At 39.7% G+C, this 24,178-nt stretch overlaps 2 protein-coding genes across 3 annotated transcripts; one reads left to right on the top strand and one right to left on the bottom strand.

Moving 5' to 3' along the window:
• Nucleotides 1–17,486, top strand: cttnbp2nlb (CTTNBP2 N-terminal like b). Of its 2 annotated transcripts, none has more exons than XM_088409187.1 (5): nt 1–136; nt 3,702–3,809; nt 11,794–12,045; nt 13,171–13,278; nt 14,126–17,486. In XM_088409187.1, exons 1-5 carry the CDS (start codon nt 131–133, stop codon nt 15,326–15,328), a joined length of 1,677 nt encoding a protein of 558 aa, XP_088265313.1. In that variant the 5' UTR covers nt 1–130; the 3' UTR covers nt 15,329–17,486. The 2 variants fall into 2 exon arrangements, with proteins under 2 accessions (XP_088265313.1, XP_088265314.1); XM_088409188.1 differs by having other exon boundaries at nt 55–136; nt 3,706–3,809.
• Nucleotides 17,487–18,262: 776 nt separating this feature from the next.
• Nucleotides 18,263–23,999, bottom strand: capza1b (capping actin protein of muscle Z-line subunit alpha 1b). The gene is made up of 10 exons (XM_088407396.1): nt 23,759–23,999; nt 22,862–22,925; nt 21,855–21,906; nt 21,709–21,772; nt 21,407–21,613; nt 20,762–20,841; nt 20,548–20,626; nt 20,384–20,455; nt 20,211–20,273; nt 18,263–19,071 (listed from the first exon to the last, which is right to left on the bottom strand). Exons 1-10 carry the CDS (start codon nt 23,795–23,797, stop codon nt 18,931–18,933), a joined length of 861 nt encoding a protein of 286 aa, XP_088263522.1. The 5' UTR covers nt 23,798–23,999; the 3' UTR covers nt 18,263–18,930.
• Nucleotides 24,000–24,178: the final 179 nt, after the last annotated feature.

Genomic DNA, 24,178 nt, shown 5'->3' with positions numbered 1-24,178 from the left:
CAACGTGAGCGTCTGTTGTTGGTTTTTGGGAGTAGGAGCGTCTTTTGACAGCGGAGTGCTCGGAGCAAACCCTTTCAGCAGCAACAATTTCAGGATATCTGGGCTATTGACACGTGGGAGACGAAAGTATATGAAGGTAGAGGGCTGTTTATTCATGTTTTCAATTTCTTATGGCGAAAATGTGATGTTTTGACCAAGGATTGTGAAATAGGTGACCCATAAACGCACGGGGAATTTCATCAATGATTGAGTGCAACTAAGGTGTTCTATAAAAGCTAGAATTTAGAGTAATTATTATATATTTTTTCTTGATAAGTGGAAGCAAGCACCAAGGGAATATTGATGCAGTATTGATCTTGCAATCATCGCTCACTCTAATGTGATTTTCCTGATGTGTCTCACACATTAAAGTGAATGAATGGCGCTCACTGGAAAAAGAATTGGAGTTGCTCGTAAATCATCTGCTGTTCCCGAGACACCGCAATAATCATTTATTGCTTTGAACGCACCCATAAAAGGATCTTGTTGTTCCTGGTCTCTGTCATGATGAATGCGGGAAAAAAATAAATCAACACTCGAGAACATCATTTGCGGATATAAGAGGGCTTATTTTCGAATCCTGCCCGGGTATCAGCGAGGAAAAGTTAGCCAGGTGTTCGACGTTTGCTATTCGCTTTTTAGGGACTATTCACAACATTCCAGATTAACCTAAATTGGATTTTGTTTTCTGTTTTTTGGTGACTGCTATAGCATAGGTGGTAATCATGAGCCACTTCAAATCAATTTGTTTTCATATATGTCGTTTTGGAGAGGTGAAATAGATTTACAGGATAACAATAAGAATAATGTTTCCAAAATGTTCACAAAAATAAACAAATCAATGAAGGCACTTTTTTTCAATCCTATCTACGTGGTAGTTTACGATTCATTTATGTGGTTTTCGAGAAGTACAAGACACTGAAGGATGGAATTAATTCTTCAAAATGTTTACTAATACCAAATGAAAACACACTTTTTTTCATTCTGATTGCTCAAACTGTTCTCATATACGAATGCCCTTTTGGAGAATTAAGAAACGTTGAAGGGATTAAAAAGAAAGACAAAAACATATACTGACAGTCAATGAAAACTATTTTTAAATACCGGCAATTCTTGATTGCTATCCTAGAAGGCAATCATGAGCCACTATTACTACGGTTCAAATTGTCATCCTGTATGTCCTTTTAGAGAGGTAGAATTAATTTATTGAATAATACTAATAGTAAAATGTTCAAAAATGTTCACCAAAAAATGAATGAAAGCACAGTTTTTTCTCCATTCTAGTTGCTGTAGTAGAACGCAATAATTGGCCACTACTTACCACAGCCCAAAATGGTCTTCATATATCGTCCTATTGCTGTAGTATAAAGACATATGGGCCACTAGCTTTTATTTGACCTTTTAAGCCCTAATATCCAACACTGCCAAATTTGACTGCTTTTCATATTCACTCTTAAGTGTTGACTCCCATGGTGTGGGCATCCTTGGAATGTTAAAATGGTTCTTCATAAAAGTTGAGCTGCAAGTATCAGGTGACAAGGCAAAACTGGTCTACATGGAGTGTTGCTTGCCTAAACTGGTCAAAACTGTAGTGAGGGACTTGGAACAAGTACATTCTGTGGAAAATAGCTGTGTGCTAAACATTCCGAAATTGAATGTGAATAATTCGACTTTTGGCACTTGGTCAGTTGAGCCACAGGATAAAGTGAGGAATTTGAGAGACAGCACTCAAGTGCACTCACTTTTCAGACTGGGCAGACAGTCAGGAGACACTTTGAAGCATAAACATGAGTGGAACACTAAAATCAAGTGTGAGTGAGCAGCTGTAACCACTGCAAGTTACGATTATTTTTTTTTAATCAAGATCCAAAATGTGTTTTTGAATGACTTTAAAAAAAGCCAATTACTGGATCTTATCATACAGAACTAAGTTTGGTCTAGAGCAATGTCCTTCAAACCGTGGACCTGGGGCCGTTTGTGGCCCAAAATATTTTTTTCAGCTGCCTACGGCATGCGCAGAAAAAAAGGAAAAGACACAGCCTGCAAGGCTAGTTAAAAAAAGAAGTTTAGAAAAGGTCAAAGTGAGAAGAAAGACTGATTACAAAATCATGCTAGTACTTTTAATAAAGTGATCCAAATCATATTATAGAGCTTTTCTATATGGGTACAGGTCAAAAGGTGGGGCCCACTCACTTAAAAAAAAAAAAAAGACTAAAAACAAGAATCAATGTTAAAGACAGAGAAGCAGTGTTTGTTTACGTTTCGCACTATATTCTACAAAATGAAGCATGAAATATTTTTTTCTCAAAATAAGGGTTCCTGCAGCTGTGGAGTTAAAAGAAAATGTAGAAAAAAATAAATCGGCACCTTTTTTTCTCCGTGTATAGAGGTTCTGATGTGGATGTGGGATTTGGAGTTGCTCTAATTTTAACAGGGCACAGGGCCAAAAAGTGCCATGTCAAAATCTTGAAAATTCTAAATTATTCACCTCATAAACTTTGACAGACAGCATTTATGTTGCAGTTTATAAAATGTAAACAATACAGAATTGCTCACTTTATTAGCAATGTTTAATATATTAAAACCTAAGAATATAAAAGTGGTTCTTGCATCCTTTCATTTTTTCGTGTTTGGTTCTCGTCCAAAAATGGTTAGACACCCTCGGTCGAGAAGCGTAATTGCATAATTCCATGTAATCCACTTTTCATTGTTCATTTCCTTTGTTTAATGCATCTTTTCTTTTTGGGCCGACTTGTGTGTTGCCAGCTAATTACAACATGAGGTTGTGGTAGCAAGGATGAAACGGTTGAATGTGGCTTGGGGTAACAAAGAAAAATGACATCAGAGGCATGTTTTAATTTCAGAGCAACACTGATCTGTATTATCTGTGGTGAAACTAAGATTTGGCCTCTCAACATGCCCTTAAATTCCCCGAATGCCTGAAGCATTTCATGAGCCCTCGTCTTGGCAGCCTGTCATATTACTATGAGAGAAGACAGAAAATATCTACTTCACATTTTGATTGTGTAGATGTTTGCTGTTATTATAGTCTAATTTAATGATGGACCTTTTTCAGACTTTGAAATGTCAGACCGCAATCAAATGCCCCGCGTTTGCATGTTGGTTTCTCGCGCTAACATCATACGTTTGTGCCGTATCATACAATGACAGCATTAGTGATAATTGATCAATGATAATGGTTTCTTAGCGTCTTTAATAAGTGATTGAAAATGTTTTTTTTTTTTTAATTTATAGCTTTGCATTTTTGATAGCTATGTTATGTGATGACAATAAAAACTGAAACCTCGAGGATGAGTTAAGCGCGTTGATTGCAACTACCAATGCAACTTCAAAATCAAAGGCTCCTAAGAAAATTCCATGTCCATGTATTCTTTGGAATGTTATTTTGAAGTTGTGACTTGCAGCGCATTGGCGTTGCATTGTTGTGTTATCAGTATTACAAAGGACACTTAATTTATCTTAAAGATTGTAAGTATTATGTTCTGAACGTACTGTATATGTTGTTACTGTTGCTTGTTTGTTGAGCGACTGAGTCAGGGACTCAAATTCCCTGTGTGTGGTAGTAACACACATTAAAGAGGATGAAAAAGGTTAAGCTGCTTGTTTCTCACTGCTTGTGCCTGTCTTTCTTTTTTTCTGAGCAAGGGAAGATGAATGTGGACGCTCTGAGTAGAGCAGAGTTGCTGACCCTTCTCAGTATCTTGGAGGGAGAGCTAGAGGCCCAGGAGGTGGTCATTCATGCCTTCAGGGTAAGTAAGACCATCATTAACACCCGTCCGTCTCTTCCTCTATGCCCCAAGTCAAAACTGAGATTTTTTGAAAGACTGAAATGAACCTGTCTCAGCATTACACTTGCAAAAAGAATGTCACTTCACCAAGAGGGGATGTGTAAACAGGAAAGCCAGGAAACGGCATGAGTACAGACAATGGCGCAGGATTTTGGTTCCACCAATGTCAACATTTTTGCTGTTTGCTCAGCGAGCGGAGTGAGTGATTTGTTCTGTTTTTTATCTGGGAACTTGATGTGGCAAGAAATGGAAAATTGACCTTAATGCCAGGAATGTACTTTTGGCAAATGAGCAGAGCCCAGTCTGAATGCAGACTGTGGTAATAATATGCTTTTTTTTCCACATATAATCCCAAAACCATTCCACCATATTATACAGTGATTCATAAAATCTATATACTTTACTGGTTAGATATTTACCAATGCCTGGATGTTGTAAAAATGATGTGTTTGAATCTTGCTTTAATCTAATCAGAAAAACAATATGTGTTCAGAAATACTTGCCAGCAGGGGGTGGAGATGTGACACTGTTGTCGTTGACAGCTGGTTTCCTACCACTGTCTCCCTTTCAATGTGCGGCATTTTCTGGCAAATCTTGTGATTTTCTCCTCAAAACTGGTGAAAGGGCCTTGAATACATCACTGTAGATTTAAGAAAATTGCAAGACTGACTTAGATGTCATGCTATGAGCATGATTGTACGTTTTAAGTGAAATAAAACTACAACAGTCAAGAAAAAGACACACAGTATCGTCAAAGAAAGAATACAAACCTCGTGCATAATAAATGAAAACAAACAACGAGCATAACAAGAACTAAAAAAAATATGAAATCTCCACTCTATAGGTCATCATTTATTCCAACATAACCCAAGCAAAAAACAAGGGATTATTTTATCGCTGCCTTTAAGGTTTACTTGTGATCTGGACATCGAATCAAAGCCGTGGACTCGGACTTGACTTGTACTTGATAAAGGTGGACGGCTACATCTCTATGCTGGGTTTGTCCTCTTTGTGCTGGTCAGTCATCCATTCTGAAGCGAGTCGACACACTTGCTTTGCAGTGAGCTCTCCCCGGGCCCGTGATTGCTTCTCACACTTTGGGCACAGCAGCGTCTCCATGCTCGGATGGAGCCATTAAATGCTGCTGAATGCCTTGAAAGCACACCCATGTAACCAGGGTTATACCGAAACAAACGAAGCTCCCGCAATTGTTTGGAAGCGTTTTAATGTTGGCTATTTGCGTCGTGAATGTCAGCAGTCCTGATTAGATGCATGTATGGTACCAGATAAAACTCCAAACAAGCACTCAGCAATCAGGCTTTGGGCCACCTCATTGGCCATTTTTACTTTGTTTGCAAGCTTTGCTGCATACACCCCCCCCCCCCCCCCCCCAACACACACACACACACACACACACACACACACACACACGCTCAAGCAGCAATATTCCAAGGTAGCCCTCATAATTAACCATGACCCTTGTCCCATCTGCCCAATTGCATACACACTACCATTCGCACACACATTCACGCACACACATATACTCAAGTGGTCTCTGGTGGGCTATTTACGGTTGGGTGTTGACTCTGTGGCGGATGTACAAAGTCTTGCAAAATGACTGACTTCCGCCTTTCCCACTGTGGCCTGTCCAGAATACACAGGATAGCTGTTCTGTCAAAAAAAAAAAATCTTAAACTGCTTTTCTTCATATTTGATTAGGTACACGCTTTTTCACTTCCACTACGATACTGAAATTGCACCATGGTGTAGTGTCCAATTCCAATATCAGCAGGAATGATTCAGGGCTGTTCTTTTTTAGTAGGGATGAGCTAGTACCACTGCTAATCATATTATCGTATGGGGCCTATACCTGACCTTAAATCAATAGAATGTATATCATCATCCACAGCCGTGGCAGCTGATACCGTTCTCGGCTGCTCAAGGCCGTTTTACAATCCAAAACTAGAAATCACAAAACAATAGAAATATTGCCATTAATTTAATGCAATTTTAAGTAAAATGCTACATACCCAGATAAAAAATGGCCCCTATATGAATCAAAAATGATCTGAGTGATTTTTTGGGGAAAATTTGACCCACCTTTTTAGTTTTTTTGGGTGGTCTTGTGCAAAACAACCCAGAAAGTGGGGTCAAATTGACCTAAATATTGAATTGGTACTTTGTCTACCCATAATTGGGTTGTTTTTAACACAAGTGTTTTTACAAAATATGTTAAAATATGTAGCGCTTTCTTTAAAACGATTTTGTGTATCAAAAGCGCCAGTGGTATCATTACTTAGTATTGGTAGTAGTGACTACTCAAGAGTCGAGTACTTGTAGATAGATGTAATCCGATACAGTTTTATTGGGTTTATATCGAACCAATATCCTACCAATATCGGATTGGGGTGGGACACCCCTATATTTGATATTCGCTTTCACTTAAGACCACCACCCTGCTTGTGTGTAATAGTTTCAAGCAATTATTTAAACAACAATTATTATGAACAACCAATGACGTTTCCCGTTGTTGATTTACTCTACACGTTGCACCTTAAAAGACTGTTCAGTTTTCATCACAGACGACCTGGACAAGCAGTTGCTCTAGAGGGAAAATTCCTGAGAACACGACACCACAAACAGGTCATATTCCAGTGGGTGTGGCCTATCCTTTGACTTGTCTTTATCTAATGGGGAAAGCAAATATCGTCTGTCTGTCCGTTCGGCATGAATGGCAAAAAAGGCTTGGTACCTTCAAGGAATGCAAACACATGAACACTTTCATTCCTCTTGGTTACTGTTGGTTATTCAAAGTTGTTTTAATTTCTACATTATAAACATAGTGCACTATAAATAAGAGTGAGTTGAGATTTTCAATCTTGAGTTATTTTGGATCAAGACAATTTAACAATGTTTTCAACATTCTCAAGACCGTACATTGCTGTGGTTAGAATGCTGCAGATGGAATCCTACAGGTTTTTTTTTCCCCCTGTAGTTTTCTTTAATCACAAAATGTTGTGTTTTCTCAGTAGGCCTGGACAATAAATCAAATTAATTCCATTAAATTGTGAAATAGCTTTTTGCAAGTGGCAGAATGCTGTTTGGGTGGTTTACCAAGACACACCAAGCAAAAAGAGAGTTTTAGGCCATCATAGTATTCGTCACTCACCGGCAAATACGGGCATTCCGTCGGTTCATTACAGATGGACTGTCGTTTTGCCGACGAATGACGGAGAAGCAAAAATGTGTAAAACACCAATCTCACAGTGACGAACGATAATGGAGGTGTGAATAAAATAATATGATGAACTGATAGTTAAATTTCTATTCGGCTTAATAAAAATTACAAATGATAAACGTATCAGCAAAAATGTGCTTATTGGGGGCATTTAAGCAAGTTATTTACATCTTCTTTACTTCAATTAAAACCATAGAAATCAAGATTTTATTTTGGGGGGGGCATGTTGCATAACAGTACTTCATTCACAGAGTGATGTTGATTGATGTGATGTTGACGGTAGTTGTATCGTATTGTATCATCTTAAATTTCTGTTTGTAGCTCAAGACAAAAATCCCTTAAAATGCATGTCAAGTCACTTGTTTCACTGTGTATGATTATGTTGAATTTAGTGGTGAAAAAAAATCATGTAAAGTTCAACTGAGAAAAAAAAAATCATGACCTTCACCAGGTTTACTACACCCTACTTGGTCTACCATATACTTTATATTTCTCAGCAAGTAAAATTGACTTTTCTTTCCAAAGCCTGCTTTGTTCAAGTCAGTTAAACATTATTTGGTGGCAGTCTCGTTGCCACTACCCCTGAGGTGACGTGAGGTTATTTTATAGATCTTAGGTCAGTACGCTACAGCAAAATCCCCACAAATCTGCTCCAAAAACCATACCCTGGAGATCTTCCCTGGTTTCTCTTTCTGTGTCTCGTTTTATTGGTTTTGGCTCATAACAATAGGGTGTAGTCATGTTGACCCTGTCTTTAAATCCAGTTTGGTTATAGTTGGCGCATTGATGTCATTCTCAGTTTTTCATCAGTACTATATTCCAGTCTTAGGATCAAACTACAACTGGGAACATGGGATAATTGCTTCACTTGTTTAACCACAAAGGAAGCCGTGTACACGGTAGTTCTCGCAGTGTCAACACATTTTTGATTTTCCTTTCAAAGCTTTCAAACGACAATACTCAAACTTCTCTCGTAATCTCTTTCAATTTTCTTGAAAAGTCCTGTCATCTTTTTTACTATATCGACTTACAATATCGTTATGTGCGGGGGAAAAAAGGAGATCATTTTTGGGGGACTCGATAATGTCATTTGCACGCGTGCGAGCTTCTTTATATATGTCTTCAACATTTACTCACACTGCTTTGATCTCCTCCCGTTTGTCAACATCCTCGCCACTGTGATACTCACAAGCACATACAAACAAGGTGTGCAATCTCTTTTGAAAACCAATTCAGTTCTATTTTCCCTGTTCGGGTCACATATCTCGTTTGTCTGTCCATCTTTATCTCAGTTTTTTAGTAAGGCGCAGCAGAGCACTATATCTAACACTATAGCACTACAACAATAGCCAAGTAGTGCTAATGCTAACCATTTTTTGGCTAACAGCTAGTGTCATTGCTTTTGTTTATGCACCATTGGTTCATCATGGATTTGCTACACCCATAAGGAAATTAAAGCTATAGGCAGAAACCTATGTCATGTCACCAGAATTGTCAAGAGTGTATAGTTTCAGTGCAAGATCCTTGTATCGGGATTACAGCTCGCTTGAAATGAGTGTACGGTATGTTTCTGTGTACTGCTCTGATATTGACATCAGCCAAAAAGACAGTGCCAGAATATATTGGTCCACATCCAGAATCTCTGAAAGAAGTCCATTCCAGACACTTCTCCTGGTCTTCTATACTGTATGTTTTGAATAATACATTTTCTCATTCCTACTGTTGTTTTTGATGAAAGACTGGTTGCCAGGTCAGCCTCACATGCGGAGGTACTGAGTTTGATTCCGGCTCCGGCCTTTTTCCTCCCTGTGTCCATGTGGGTTTTCTCCAGGTACTCTTAGTATAGTTTGCTGGGAAAATTTTGCATCAGGATTTTATTATCGTGACCGAGCCAATTATTAAGCCCTTATGTTACTGAGGGGGGAACGTTGGTGAGTGTCGGCATAGGCAGCAGCTTTTGATTTTGTCAAGGTTCATTCAAGGTTTCAATTGGTCGGAAGACATATTTAAGACATTCTGAAACAGTCTTAATTGCTCTAAAGCACTCTTAATTGTCGCAAGAATTTTTTGGACGTTCGCTTCCTTCATCGAAACTCGCTAATGCTGGAATCTCAGAGACAAATCTACTGTTTGTCAATACTTTAAATTTTCCTTCTCTGGTTATGCCGCCCTGTTGTCCCTTTCCAAATATTTCGACGAAGAATAGGCACATTCCCAAGGATTGTCTACTTCCTGCAAGGCCAAAGAACTTGAGGGTCGAATGCCGGGCACAAACACGAACTGTGCATCTTCAGTCGAACTCACTGACACATACATGTATACACACATCCATTCAACCACATTTATAAGTGAATACATCCAAAGTGAAAGAGAGAACAGAGAAATGCCCTATAATAACCCCATTCCCATTGATAACGACCACAGCAGCGGTGGAATGGATTGTTTGCCACTTTTTCCACGGTTCCTCTTAAAAACAAGACTCAGTGGCCCTTCTCACCTCACGCAAGGTTGTGATTGTGCTTTCGGGCCATAGTTAACAGAATGCCAGCAGATGCCTGCAGGTATAGGTCAGGTTGTCAGTCATTTGTCACATTAACTGCCGGATGAGATGAAAAGACAACCAGAGAATGTGTAACATGCCTATTCCAGTCGCAAAACTATTCCAGAAACTAGAGGGGATTTTACATACCTGCGAGGGAAATTTAAAGCCCACAATTATTGTTAGATCACCTCTGTGGTAATTGAAGACATTTGTCCTCAAGGACTGCTGAGAATTGAGTCTTTCAACATTCTCATCGGAGAGCTTACTGTTATGATTATGGCAAAATAAAAACCCCATTCATGATCATTGAGATCTTTGCATCACAGGGAACTAGAAAAATAAGCATCGCAGTTTTACTCTTTTCAGATTGTAGATCGTAGAGAATTATTTGCAGAGCAACTTGCTCACAGATAAACAATGTACACACACAAGAATGTTAAAGACAGACATTGTGCAGCCAGCCTCACATTGAAGCCTAGTGGCTCAGACACGGGCACAATGGCTGGGAGCAAAGGCGTTGAGACAGTGTCTTTGTGCAAGTCGTCTAATCTCATCTGTGAGGGTCACATCCTTTGTTAAGATAGCGACAGAGATTCGAATATAGCGTCTGTACTGTTGCCCCGAGGGTGTGTTTGTATTGTAGTAGAGTAAGCGGAAGAAAAAGACTGTCAGTGTGACATTTCTGAGAAGCGATGATAAATTGCTTCAAGAATGTGTTGTATGCGTGTTCGGGAAGGATGATTGGGTTCTGTTGAGGACAGCTTGCATGGATTTGCTTACCCCGTTGGTGGTATTTGTCCAATTTTACTGTCCAATGTATGTGTATAGGTATGCTGCTGCTGTAAATTTTGAGTGGTGAGATAAAAAAAAAAATAAAATCATTCATGTTTTAAAAAAACAAAAACATACATGTAACATAGTTCCTAAAGTATATATCAAGTCACACTTTCAAACTTTGACAAATGCGGTTAAAAAAAAAAGAGGTAAAACATGGACCAATCTACTATTTGAGTCAATTTAACCCAACTTTCAGGGTTTTTTGGGTTTTTGAATTACAATATAACCCAAATGTTGGGTTAGTCCCCTTTCGACCCAATTGTAGTCATTTTCAACCCTCACCCCAATATACCCAACTTTTTGGATTATAGAGTTTATTTATTTTCAACCCTGGTGTTTTTAGAATACATAGGATATTCAAATTTTAAAATATATTGACTCTGTTAACTCTACAATCAACATCTGTTGATTTTCGTGGCCTGGTCATTCACCTCTTTGTCTCTGGGGAGGAATTAACATCTGCTTTTGGAAGGGGGTGTATCATCACACCCCTTTGTGTTTTGGTTGTGCGGAAAGACCATCTGCCTGTGCTCACACTCACAATAACATTGCTGCATTGATATCCAACACACGCGTACACACACGAATTTGTGTGTGTGCACACACGCACACACACACGCACACACACACATGCACAATCTGCAGCTCAGCCCTTGCCTCATGAATGTTACGGGGCTATTGTGCTATTTTTACACACTAATCGCTTCAGTTATTGTGGCCATTCTGTTGTCATTAGATGTCTGTATTAGATATATTTTCCTTACCCTAAACCTAAGCAGTCTGTTCAAACCCTCAAAAAAAAATCTTAAAAAAGGTCAACAAATACCCCCCTTCCCCCCCGAATAAAAGAAAGAAAAGAATAGAGGTGAGTGAGAGGTTACAGGGTAAATACAGGAAAAAACAATATTTCAAGAAATATAAAAAAAATATATTTGAACAACCTTCCTTCTGTCTATAGTTTAAAATCAACTGTTGTTTTTCTCTTTATCAGACAGTAGCAAGACTTAAAAACGTTCAAATTTCCAAGAGGTTTTACCCGACATGTTTCGGTGATATCTTTTGCCTTCTTAAGAGTGTCCTAACGAGTGTGTGACAGATTTTAAAGTTTTTACGTCTTTCTACTGTCTTGCTACCGCTTAGGTTCAGAGCTGCCAGGTTAATCAACATAGATGGAATTAATAGATGTGACCTATACATTTGCTTTGAGTTGGATTAGATTTAAGAATTCCTCAAATATGGAAAGTGTCTTACAGACAGATTGAGAGGATTGTAACTTTATGCACGTCCATTCTGAAACGGTGTCAGATTAATTTGTATGTGTCCTTTAGGCTCAACACAAAGATGCTTTCATCCAAGAGCGTTACGGCCGATATGACCTCAGCGATCCATTTCTGGCCTTGCAGCGGGACAGCAAAGAAGCAGAGAGCCAAAACACACTCGACCAGACTCATGCAAACCTGCAGGGGCAAGGAGTAGGCCCAAACCCTCTGGCTGTCCTGAAACTGGTCATGGCCCACTGCAAAAGGATGCAGGAAAGGATGATGAGACAGTTGGCGGCGACTGAGAGCAGACACAGAAGGGTAATGAAGTCACAGTGTCCAGCTGCACTTCAATTTGCATGTGTTGACGATGATTCCAAAAAACCTAGGAAGTGACGCTTGTACAATAGCCTGATTGTGTGCGTATTTTTATACCGGAGCTCTCCAGCGGTTCTCAATAGGGGTACGCATAACCCATGGGAGTGCGAGAAGACCTATCAGGGCCATCTGCAAAGCAATAATACATTTTTCTTTTCAAATTAAGAGTAAATTAATTGGCACATGAATCAACATATTGCTAAATTATTATTGTGACCCCTTTGCATAAAGTTGTATGCCTTTTTTTTAATTTAGTCATGATTTATGTGGAAACACCTAGGAAGCATCACAATGATGCTTGTACAATAGCTTGATTATGTGTGAAAAAATATATTGGAGGTCCCCAGCATTTCTCGAATGGGGGCATGAGAATCCCTGTGGGTTGATGAAGGCACATCACTAAAATTTTAACTGGGTTTCAGCTTCTAGCAAATATGATTTGAGGCTTCTTAATGTCATGACATTTTCCCTTTCAATTTAAGAGAAAATTAATTTGAACCTGAAGGGACTTATTTTTAAATTGTGTTAATGTGACTAAGCAAAATGTTTTCTGATTTATTTTTCGTTAAGATGTGCACTGCCATTTGTGACACAATTCTCTGCCCTCCCCCAAAAAAGACATTATATGACCCATCTTCTGGAGTTGGTGAATACAAATATGCCTAATGGTACCTATCCAAATGTGATTCTAAATTTTAATTAATCACGGATGGCCAAGCGATTTTTTTAAATCTAAAAATACTTTGTTGGGGTTAGAGGGTAATTAGCAGAGAAAAATGTGAGGTCTACATCATTAAAAAATGTTAAGAACTAATGCTTGAGCCACTGGAATCAAATCTTCTTTCAACCACACCCAGCATGAGCAGGATAGGAAGCTTAGATGAGCTTTTTCAGAAGTTAATAGCTTCATGGGAGTTTTCCATCCTCCCATTCGTTTTTATAGCGCATCCTTGGGTCATCAAATCAGTAAAAAAAAAAAAAAAAAAAAGTTAGGACATTTTTTACGAATAAAAGCTTTCAATGAGTTTTCGTTCCCCGATTCACCTCTCTTGTGTTTCTCTTTGACAGATGATAGCTGATCTAGCGGAAGAAAAACTGCAGCAAGCACGTGAATCTGCCCAGAGTGACAATTTCTCCTTGATCCTTCAAACCGAAAGGGATGAACTGTTGCAACAGGTGCTGACCCACATTAGACCGTAGCTGTAAGACATGCTGGGGTTCAAGATGCCAAAGTATTCAACTTGCTTGAACATGATAGAGGCCGAGGCGAGGAGATCCTGTTGCTTCTATTTTTCTTCTTTCCTCCTACTTTTTTTGCTTGTCTGTTTTTCTTTGATACAGAATCTTACAAGTTACCGTAAAAAGACGGGGAGAGGGGGGGTCGCGGGAAAGCATCAGTGGAGCTCCATTGTCTAGCTCAGTGGGGTGGGCGGGTCTTTGAAAGTTCAAGAGGCAACACAGGGACCATTATGTACATGCAGATGCCTGCTGGACAGGAAACAGATGAGGAAGAGGCCATTGTTGGGTTGAGGGCCTCGGGAAACTTGAGCTAATGGTCCGACATGTCTGGTCAGCTCAAGTGCTGCATCAGACTCAACACTGAGGCCTTACGTAAGATGCTTTTCCTCTGTTTGAGGACATATAGTCAGCCTTTAGCCCCAAGCTCATTTTAGCCCAGTGGTCACATGGCGGAAGAATAAATTCTCAAGTCGGCTGGACTAGTCAAAATATGGTCTATAACTTAAAAACAATTACAGCGTATAACTTAAAAACAATTAATGTCAATAATATGTAGATATGCAGATGAAAAAGCACGTGAAGTAAAAACAGAAATGTGGCAATAATAGAATTACCAAATGTAAATAGAAAAAAACAGAATCCAGAAGGCATGCAGTAAATTCATTTTTTTCAAGCTACCTTTTGCAGGTTTCTTTTTGAATTCAACACAGTTGAAACCTACTGCCTCCTTGTGGCTATAAGCTGCCTTGTTTTGCTCACCACTGCCCTACCTTTCTCTCTGCAGCTTGCAATTGAGCGCGCGGCAGTGCAGCGACTGGAGCGAGAGCAGGATCAGGCGGTGAGTCAAGCAGAGGAGTCACTGAGTCAGCAGCAGCAGCTTTCATCCTCGCTCAGCTTGGAGCTACAAAAAGCTAACAGTCGAGCACATGAGGAGGCGCAGAAGGTCTCGGAGCTGCGAACTCGCCTCCAAGAGGAGACCGCGGCGGTGGAGAAGCTCCAGGTGCTCCTGGATGAGGAAAAGAGCAGAGCAGCGGAACTTGAGGCTCAGTCTAAGAGGAAGCTGGCTGAGGTGTCCGCCGAGCATGAGCAAGTTAAAGCGAGGCTCGTCAAGGAAGAGGAAAAGAGCAACGATCTGAGAAGACAACTTGAACGGCTGAAATTAAGATTGGCTGAAAACAGTGAGCCAAAAGAGGGTCTAAAAGATGCTGTGACGATGGTCAAAGAGTCCCCCTCGAAAATGGCAGTCGTGTCCACCTTCGTTCAGACCGAGCCTGATGGCAAAGTAATCGTTAAAACGTCCTCAGCGTTGAAGGTCAATGGCCATCACGATCTCAAAGAAACAACTCAGGATGGGACGCTCATTCAATCTCCCTCCAGCACGGCTTCCTCTTCCCTCTCCTCCTCCCCCGTCTCCTCGCCCGTTTTAGTCAAACATTTCAACAGCGGAGCTTTCCATCCGTCCTCCTACCAGGCTGGAGTCAACCAGCGCTTCCAGGCCGCCAGACACAAGTTCCAAAGCCAGGCGGAGCTGGAGCAGCAGCAGCACGGGGGCCCTCTCTCCCCCAAGGACCTCTCCCCCACAACCTCCTGCCAGCCTCCCCCACCTGAGCACAGCGCCGCCAAGCAGCTGGCCCGTAACACGGTCACGCAGGTGCTGTCCCGCTTTACCAGCCAACAGGCCGGCGTCAAGCTGGGGTCCATCAGCAGCTCCCCGTTTGGGACCGACTACCGCAATGTGGCCGCGTCACCTCCCGGAGGGAGGTCGCCCTCTGGGCCGCTGTCTCCAAGTATCCGTTCCCCTCTCACTCCTCGTTCCGAGAGAACTCACGCTCCACCGATACCTCCCAAGAAACCAGGCGTGAGTCCGACTCCGGGCTCGCCTAGTCATTCTGCCCGAATCAACCTGTTTTCCGAACTTTCAGGGAACTGCAGCGGCAGGCAAGAAGGAGCAGCAGAACCCGACCTGGTTCTATCCTCTAGTAGTTAAAAGTTTGCAGATTTTCTACTTTTATTTACTTATACTTAAACACAAGTAACACTGGTCTCATTATTTATTACACATAACTCTATTCCAAGAAGGATACTCGAGCCATATTGACTGTCTCACAAAAAAGGGGAAAAAAAACACTGAGAAAAATATTTAACATCCAAAGCTGCATATAACAAAAAATAAAATATCTTTTTAAGTAATCGTCCTATTTGTGAAATTAAAAGCCAATAAGGGTTGCAGAGAGTATACATTTGCTCATGTAGGGTTGCACAATTATTTGAATTTTATTCGTGATCACGATATTGGCTGCCACGATGAATTAAGCTGATCCGCTGCGATATTAACGTTTACAAAGGCAGCTACAATACATGTCAAATCAAGTTCTTTGCCATCCTACCACCAGGGGGCAATGATTCCCACGTTTGCATGACACCGTCTTCTCACCCTAAAATATTATTTGCCAGTGTGAAATGGCATCAACTTTCTCACCTGATTCTTAATATAAACTGTGCTAGTTGTCAATATAGACCCGTTTTGAAATTGGCTTGGAGATTGAGATTGGTTTGAAATGACCAAAAAGGACATTTTGACTGCTAAATGATTAAAATTAGCTTAAAAGTAAATTATGTGCTTGACTCTTAAGTAGGCTTCATTTGTTTTTCATTGGTTTGCACACAGCAAGTCAGTTAGCTGTGTGTGTTGCTCTGTGTGCCAAGTTTTTGCCATGTCTTGGGTGAATTTGTTTGAATAATTATTTACTTTATTTATTTTAGTTTTTTATCATATCAAGCCTTGTTTATATACTAAAAAAAAACAAGCAATAAATAGACGTATTTGACCAAACATGATTAATAATCGTGATTTCAATATTGACCAAAATAATTGTGATTACTATTTTGGCCTTCATTGTGCAGCCCTACAGCAGCTCACATCATAGTGAGCCTCTACCCCACTGAGATGGTAAACTCAAATCTGAGACTGTTAAGAAGGTACCTCAGTGGACTTCTCGGGGTGCCCTCTCTGGCGCAGCCCCGGATTGCTGAATAAACAAGCTCGTTTCGAGAGACGGAAAGAGAAACACTTTGGATGCAAAGCTTTTTAAGTTGTAGATGGGACAAAAACAAAAAGAGTACCCGTATGAATAGATAGTCAAACGTTTTGTTTATTTAAAGGAAAAGTATTGTATATGCCACCCCATTGGTCCAAACACAATATTATGATGGATATTGTGTTCGCAGAGTATGAATTAAACCGCAAAATCCACCTGTTTGTATCGCTGTCTTGGGGTGGCCATTTTGTCAATTGCTGTTAACTGAAAATGACATCACTTTGGCTCAAGGATTATCTTGGAAATGTCATATGACCAAACTCAGAAAACAAGAGGGCCGTTTGCTTGTTAGCTGAGCCCTGGGCAACTGTAATACCATTTTCAAGCGCTGGTCAGTGAAGAAATGGCCGACTCTTGAGATGGGAAAAACAGGTGAATTGCGCTCCTTGGTTGATATTCCACAAACTACAATCAAAATGCTGTGTTTACATTGGTGAACATATTGTACAGAAAATGTTGGGGTTGACGTATCCTTTAAAGTCAGCCTCGAAAAATAATGCACTGTAAATTGAATGCAGTCAATTAAATGATTGCATTTTAAGTACACTGAGACTACACTGCAGTACTGGAAAGTAAAAAAAAAATATATGGTAATCAAGGAGACTTTGCCTTGAATAAAAAAGAAAACATGTCATGTTGATTCCTGTGATGATTGTAGGTCATTTCTATGTAAACTTTGCTTTATTGGATGGTTTTAATGGATTCAATTTGCATGTTTCCAACATTGACTTTTTACTGAGATTTCCAGCATTTTTAGTTAATAATAAATAAGATACAATTTTGTGCACACTGAGTACAAAACACTTGTCTTTTAACACACTCAAGACTTGCACGTGTGCAAGAAGGGTTTGTAGACATTTGAAACACGGACCTCAGTAGTATAGTGAAGTCTGTGTTGGAAATGTCATATATTGATACGTTTCCACACCTTTATTTTCAGATGAGTGGATCATAAGTAAACATGTTCTTTATCATTATTTTTACTGATTTATAGTTCATCGCATTTGTGTGTCCAAATGTCTGCACATTAAACTGTTACCAAGCACACACACTGAAATGTGCTGTTCATTGTCTGGCGAGAAAAAAAAAAAATCATCATGTGAGTGATCCTTTGAAAGAACAAGTGGCCCATGGGCCTAGAATAACCATCTGAGCATGGCGCCTTTCCTGGAATCCAAAATGATCCTAAAGGGTTAAGGAGGCCGTGCCGAAACTGACTGAAATTTGGTAAAGCTTTGGTTTTCAAAACGGGGGGGGCACGACTCCTAGTGGAGGCCTGGAGTTATGACATGGGGGTGCGCAGTCGTCAATGAACCTTTATCATTATGAGAAATCACACTGGCAGTGATTATTGTTTATTGTTCGTATCTTCTTTGACGTTTGCCAGTTATGCGTATGCGTATTTATTGAAAAAAAAGTGTGTGATTGTGAGAAGCACAAGGTTTGTGAATGTCTCCCTCAAGCAGTTAAATTTAAAAAGATAATTCACTGAAAGCAGATGGCAGCAGGTCATACAATACATACAATAAATAAAACCATACCTACCTAAAGGTAGATAATATAACATTAAAAACTCATTTAAATAATCACAATCAATGAAGGGAGGAATAAAGGAATCCCACATTAAAATACATTGAAATAATGCCTTTTCTTTTTATATGGGGCTGGACAAACCACCAGTTTTGAAAATAGCTCATTTCTAAATATAGGAAACATTCTAGAATGGGCATATTATCGAAACAAATAATTGTGCTTTTTTTCCCCATTTTCCACTCTTTTTACCTGTCAATCTATTCTAACCCGAGAAACAGCATTCAAACCAATTTCTTCAGTCCTTTTATTCATACAACAGAACGGGGCAGTACAGGCAACACAAAAGTGATTGGCACACAGTTGGTAACAGTCTGAAGGTTTGACATAGCGTCCTAAAATGTCTGCTTTGAAGTATCCAGTTAGAGTTTGATGTGGCGCTACAGAAGTTAACGTCGTGCTTTGCATGACAAGCTGATTGATGTGCACTTGGCATTGACCAACACATCATTTATGGCAGTACAGTATTCCACGAGTCCAAAAGAAAACAGCGTACTAAAATAAAAATGTGCCTCCGTGGGTGGGAGAATGGAGTTCTTTACCATAGGAAAGAGATTGTGGCCAATGATGATTCATGTTTTCCTTTCGTAACAGAAAAGAACAAGCCCACGCAAGAGCACACGGCAACTTAGAGACGCACACGCCTTGTTGGATTTCAGTTGACACATGGACAACTTTGAAACGTTCCCTTAAAGGGGAAGTCAACCCAAAATTTGGTTTAAATATCTTCAATGCGCCCCCAAACATGCATGAAATTACACGGAATTTGTTCATCTGGTTGTGAGTTGTTTTTATCGATTCCTTGCCCCAATCTGATTTTGTTTTGCTTTGATAAGTCCATGGGTATGATTAGGTCGGACCAGGAGAGTCAGAATGTACCCGGCCACTCCCTGACTTTCCGCTACACGTTCTGCATCTCCTTGCCGATTTTGTAACTTAGGATTTTAGTCCAGTCGATCTTGGTTCGCGTGACGGGCAGCTGGCGACGGAGAGCCTTGAAAGTTGTATCCGACATGGCCTGGTAGTTCTCACTGATTGCGCTCTGGTGACACAAATGAAGGAAGATGCATTATTACTACCGCACATAATCTTTTTATACGTAAGCGAGAAGTTAAACCCCGAAATTTTCCTGACAGCAATACGTTCTATGCAGGCAGACTAATCTAATAAACACTGCATTCTGATAAACCTTTGTGGCATTATTTTACAAATAACGGAAATTCTTTTGATTTTTTTCTGATATAAAAGAATCAATGGGGAAAAAAAAAACGCTAGGGAGCTGAAATTTCCAGCAGATGATTGTAACATGTAAAATTTCAAAATGCAGCGATTCTGACATTTCTATGTGATTGCAGCTGGATGTGCGAGATTTTGTGTACAAAAATAATCATTGTCCACATTTTGTACCATATAAAACCATTAGAATTACAATTTTTGAGATGCATTTAATAGGATTTATTACATTGATTGTCCAGCGATCTTTTCGTTTCCGTTGAGCTGTGGTCAAACTATAGCAGCAAACAGAACATTCTTTGTTAACTTGTTTTTCACCTCAAAACATTAGGTGGCGGTAGAGACCAGTTAATGACTATGTCTTAAAATGTCAGCGTCACTTCACAGGCTACAAAGACAGACTATACCATCTTTCATTTTTTTGTGGGTTAGGGTTTTTTTTTAACCTACACATGAATGGACAGAACTGATGCCACTGGACAATTTGAGTGGTTGAATGAAAAAACTACTTAAAATAACGCCTTTAAAAGTATTCACTAAATTAGGAAAATAAATGCAATGTGTATAGTTTGCAAAGTGTGTGCACAAAGGTTAATGTTGTGTTTGTGGGATATAAATGAAGCAGAAAGTCCCACAGAGGGCGCAGCCATTTGGCCTTTTGCTGTTGTCTGAAAATGACATCACAGCCATCAACATGACCTCATTCAAAAAACAGATGAGCGGTTGTCACTACCTGAGCAGTAAACAAACGCAGACATTTTCAGATGACAGCCGGTGATAAAATGGCTGCCACCTGAGATGGATTTTAAAAAAAAAAAAGTGGATTTTGATGTTCAGAAATCACAATGAATCAAAATCCCTTATTCAGACTACTGGAGGTGCACAGAACATGTTATTTCAAAGCAAATTTGGGTTGACTTCCACTTTAAAGAGTCTCGTTAAACTTACCTGATAGTCATTTTCAGCAAGTTCAATAATGTCAACAAACTCCTTCGCTGTCTGAGATTCACTCTGTTTGAAACACAATGAAGCCATTCCATTTACAATCTTTAATTTTAAAACACAGCTAACAAAGCAAAATAGCATCATTGTGAAGTACTGGGCTAATTGGTTTCACTTACGGCCACAGAGATTGATTGCTCGATCTCCTTATGACTAACTAGCTGCACGTTACCATCTTCATAGTAGTGAACCTGAAAACATAAGAAGCAAGATAAATCTTTCTATTAATTCACCTTTATCTAATTCATGATTGAATCAAAAAGGTACACTGAAATGAAATCACCTGAATTTTCAGCACTCCCACTACATGTGCGGCAGACTGGCCAATAGTAAGTTTCCACTCTGATCTACAGCGCCCATTCCTGTTCAGCAATCAAGAATCAATCATTACAGTTAGTAACAAGAGCATTTCACTGACCGAGAAAAAAAAACGATGACACAGCACTACAGAATCGGTTGAGCCATTAGACAATGTTTAATAATAGAGGGTGTGGTACCAAAAATTTTTGGGTTGAAACTGATGTCCCTCAATGCAGGCTATGATCGTTTGCTGGCCATCAACAGTCTTCCCATACACCTATGACACAGAAATAATATGCAAAAAAAAAGACATTTCAGATGTAGTTTGTACACTATTCCTGTGGCGCTTTTAATTACGCTTTTGTTACAAGACCACATTCAAAAAGCGTTAATATTTCAAATGATCTTTCCGCACAGAAAAACCATCACTCCACTCCAGCCCCATTCGCTTTGATCATTTGGTTGTGCACGCCTCGGCCACCAGGGGGAGGTATTTAAAAGACACCCAGACTAAGATCTTGATTCGTTTGGTTGAAGTAATATCATCCTGAGAACTGGTCTATTCATATATAATTTTTGACGTGCAAAAAACAATTCTGAGTTATTTACGGTCAGAATCTATTTTTTTGTAGTCAATAAATAGTGGCAACAACAGAGGGTAGAACAAAAAATTAAAATAAAAGACCGCTTGTACATGATTTGCTAATGTCGATGATTGTAGATACAGTATAGACCGATGTAATCAAATAATTCGTTGTCTTAGTTGATATCAGACTAAAATTAATATCGGATCGGTTCATCCCTAATATTTAATTATTTTGCAGCACTTGTACGCAACTCACCGTGCAGACTCCAGTAGGGTAGTGCTCTTTGACATAGGCACTCAGGGCATTGTCACAGGAATCCCTCCAGGATTTCAGAGACACATCTCCTTCGTATGGCAGCACGTCGCTCACTTCTTTCCGAAGGTGGTCAAAGCGGAAAGACAAGTTGTTGCGAGGGTCCAGGAAGCGCCCCTGACCCAGGTCACCATGCTCTGTAATAAGGACCTGTGAGTAAGGCCAAGGAAGGTTCAGTTAAAAAAACAAAACCAAAACAAACTGTAAGTCTATGTTTCTGCAATGAAGATGATTTTGGCTCATACTGGGTCTTCAAAACCATCCAATATGGCAGGTGTGAACTGATCCATGTTGTACTGGGCGAAGGAGCTGAGATAGAAGAAATCACAGTTACGTTTCATCATGTAACAAGATCCATATTTTTTCATTAGAATGAATAAATGGTACTTACTATGATGCTCCCTCCCTGAGGAGGTTATCGTTGTCAAGAAGCCGCCGCACATCTGCAAAGACAAAAACATGGACAAAAAAAAACAAAACAAAAAACAGAAGTGTTGATGACCAAATCCCAAGAGGACCCTTCTAACACTTAGGATACAACAAAGTTAAACATATGTGCTAACAAATTACAAGCCAACTCAAAACTTTTCCTTTATCCATCTCAGAAGGTACCCATGTTGTCATTGAGTTGCATACAAAATTTTGTCAAGAAACTTTAGGGGTTGTGAAGTCCATCAGCGTCGATGGACGCTTGTTTTGCTGATGGAATAACGAGTGACAGGAACTTTTTAAGATTTCTTTTGCTTGCTTCCATTGACTATAAAGAGGAAAATCACTTTGCACCGCCGCTAACAAGCAGAGAATTATGTCCAGTTAAGTGAATGGACTGCCTTGGTTCAATTCATTACTTGTCTTTCACAGCATCAACAAAGCCAGCATTTTTAAGGAGCTCAATCTTTGTGCTGCCTTTCTGGGGCACGGTTGCATGAACCAAAATGCATACTGTACGCAATCTTGATCAGCGGGATTATCGTACAGAGGTAAAGTGAAAAGTGAAGACAGAAGTGCATGACGGACAGATTACCACTAACGACGGATGATGGAGAGGGGAAAAGAATTAAAAAGCTTCTGCGTGATGGACTTTTTGTGAAAAAGTGAATATTTTTTTCGGGTTGATGCAACATTCCAAAAAAAAAAAACCCCAAAACCAAGCACCAGGTACAAATCCTTTCACATAATTGCTTTTGTTATTATGTACAATGCATGCTTGCTGCTGTCACTGTTAACCTGACGTCAAGGTGAGCAGAGGCATAAAGTAGCCTAGAGCAATGCAGAGCTGGGTAGATACCATTGGTGTAAACATGGCTTAAATAAATGACAGTATCATATTAGGTTATTCATATACAAGATAGTTGTATTCAAATATATCCAAATACTTTATATTAAGAGACCTCTTACCATTGTAGACCTCATTGAACTCCCCTGGGGGGGCACGAGTCACAAAGTTGGCTGCAATGCGAACCTTTGAGACCAAAAATAGATGTACAGTATGAAGAACATTAAATACAGCTAAATGAATCAATCAATCATGCTTATGTTATGACATTCCGCGTCCAGTGAAGCTACACTGTGGCCAAAAGTTATTTTAAAAGGATGTATATGGACAAAACTGATTTTGTGACCTTGCAAATGCTTATTTAAAAAGGTTGTTTTATCAATTAAGAACTGTTATTACTAAGACCTTGCTAATGAGATTTTTTGTTTGCAGTAACAATACCATGAACGTGCTCGTGTATTTAGGCTACCACCCGTACGGTACACTGATGAGAACGTAACAAAGCAGTCACAAATTGGGAGGCATGGGTCTTCCTTATTGGCGCTTTAGAATATTTACTTTTTGATTCCAGTGGGTGTCCTGGCTCCATCATAATCAAACGACCTCAAATGGGGACTTGGAAGTCATGTGAGGCGACCAGATATTTGAGCTGCAACTGTACCCCTTTGACCCAAGCAAACCTTCCGATTGGCTGACGTGCATCCTGCTGAAAGCAGACGAGATGACCTAACTGAAAATTACACGTTTTTCACTTGTTACGGTGCTTTTATTTTAGATGCATTGTATGCAATAATTAGTGCATACGTGACACAATCATCGACATGAAATAAATCCGTTAGGTCGCGATACCCTCAGCAGTACTGGCTCAATGGTAATGGACCACTTTCTAGGGGGAATATGGTCATATTCGTCCTCGCATGGGTCAAAAAATCGAGACTTTTGCTCTCCCGGGTTGGAAACCTTTTTTAGCAAATGAACGAAATTATAGTGTTAATTAAAGAGCTTTATATAGTTCAAACCTTCTCATCGTCTGACAGCGGTTCCTCGGAGTCAGCCATCTTGGCTCCTTGTGACCCCACCTACTCGCTTGACTGATGGAACTCCTTGTGAGTACACGTACAAGAAACACATGTTTGGCGTCTTTGATCTAGAAAGAATAAAACACGTTCACTGTGAAGAACACTCAAAGCAACAAAACAAAACATTTAAAAAAGAAAGGAAAAAGTCATGTTTGGAAGCGCGAGAGCAGCTATCCCACTGGGACTTTTATTACCACTGCTTCCTAAGAGGGAAAAAAACTTAAAAACAAAGCACAAACACAGGAGCTGTGAATAATATAAATACTTAATAATAAGAAATAAATACATTCAAATTCAATGTGAAACATTTCAAAAACGTATTGCATCATGTCTAGATGCTTCAGTCTTTGTATTGAATTT

The sequence above is a fragment of the Hippichthys cyanospilos genome, chromosome 2 (assembly GCF_059441005.1).
Source record: "Hippichthys cyanospilos isolate Australia breed blue-spotted pipefish chromosome 2, RoL_Hcya_1.0, whole genome shotgun sequence".
Lineage (NCBI taxonomy): Eukaryota > Metazoa > Chordata > Actinopteri > Syngnathiformes > Syngnathidae > Hippichthys > Hippichthys cyanospilos.
This window is presented reverse-complemented; position numbering and strand designations above follow the sequence as displayed.

Coding starts and splice junctions, on each gene's coding strand:
- cttnbp2nlb (XM_088409187.1), top strand. Junction 12,046..13,170: donor CTGAGAGCAGACACAGAAGG/GTAATGAAGTCA, acceptor TCTCTTTGACAG/ATGATAGCTGATCTAGCGGA. Junction 13,279..14,125: donor GGGATGAACTGTTGCAACAG/GTGCTGACCCAC, acceptor TTCTCTCTGCAG/CTTGCAATTGAGCGCGCGGC.
- capza1b (XM_088407396.1), bottom strand. CDS start 23,797: ATGGCTGACTCCGAGGAACCGCTGTCAGACGATGAGAAG. Junction 22,926..23,758: donor CGCTGTCAGACGATGAGAAG/GTTTGAACTATA, acceptor TTGGTCTCAAAG/GTTCGCATTGCAGCCAACTT. Junction 20,627..20,761: donor TTTCAACCCAAAAATTTTTG/GTACCACACCCT, acceptor ATTGCTGAACAG/GAATGGGCGCTGTAGATCAG.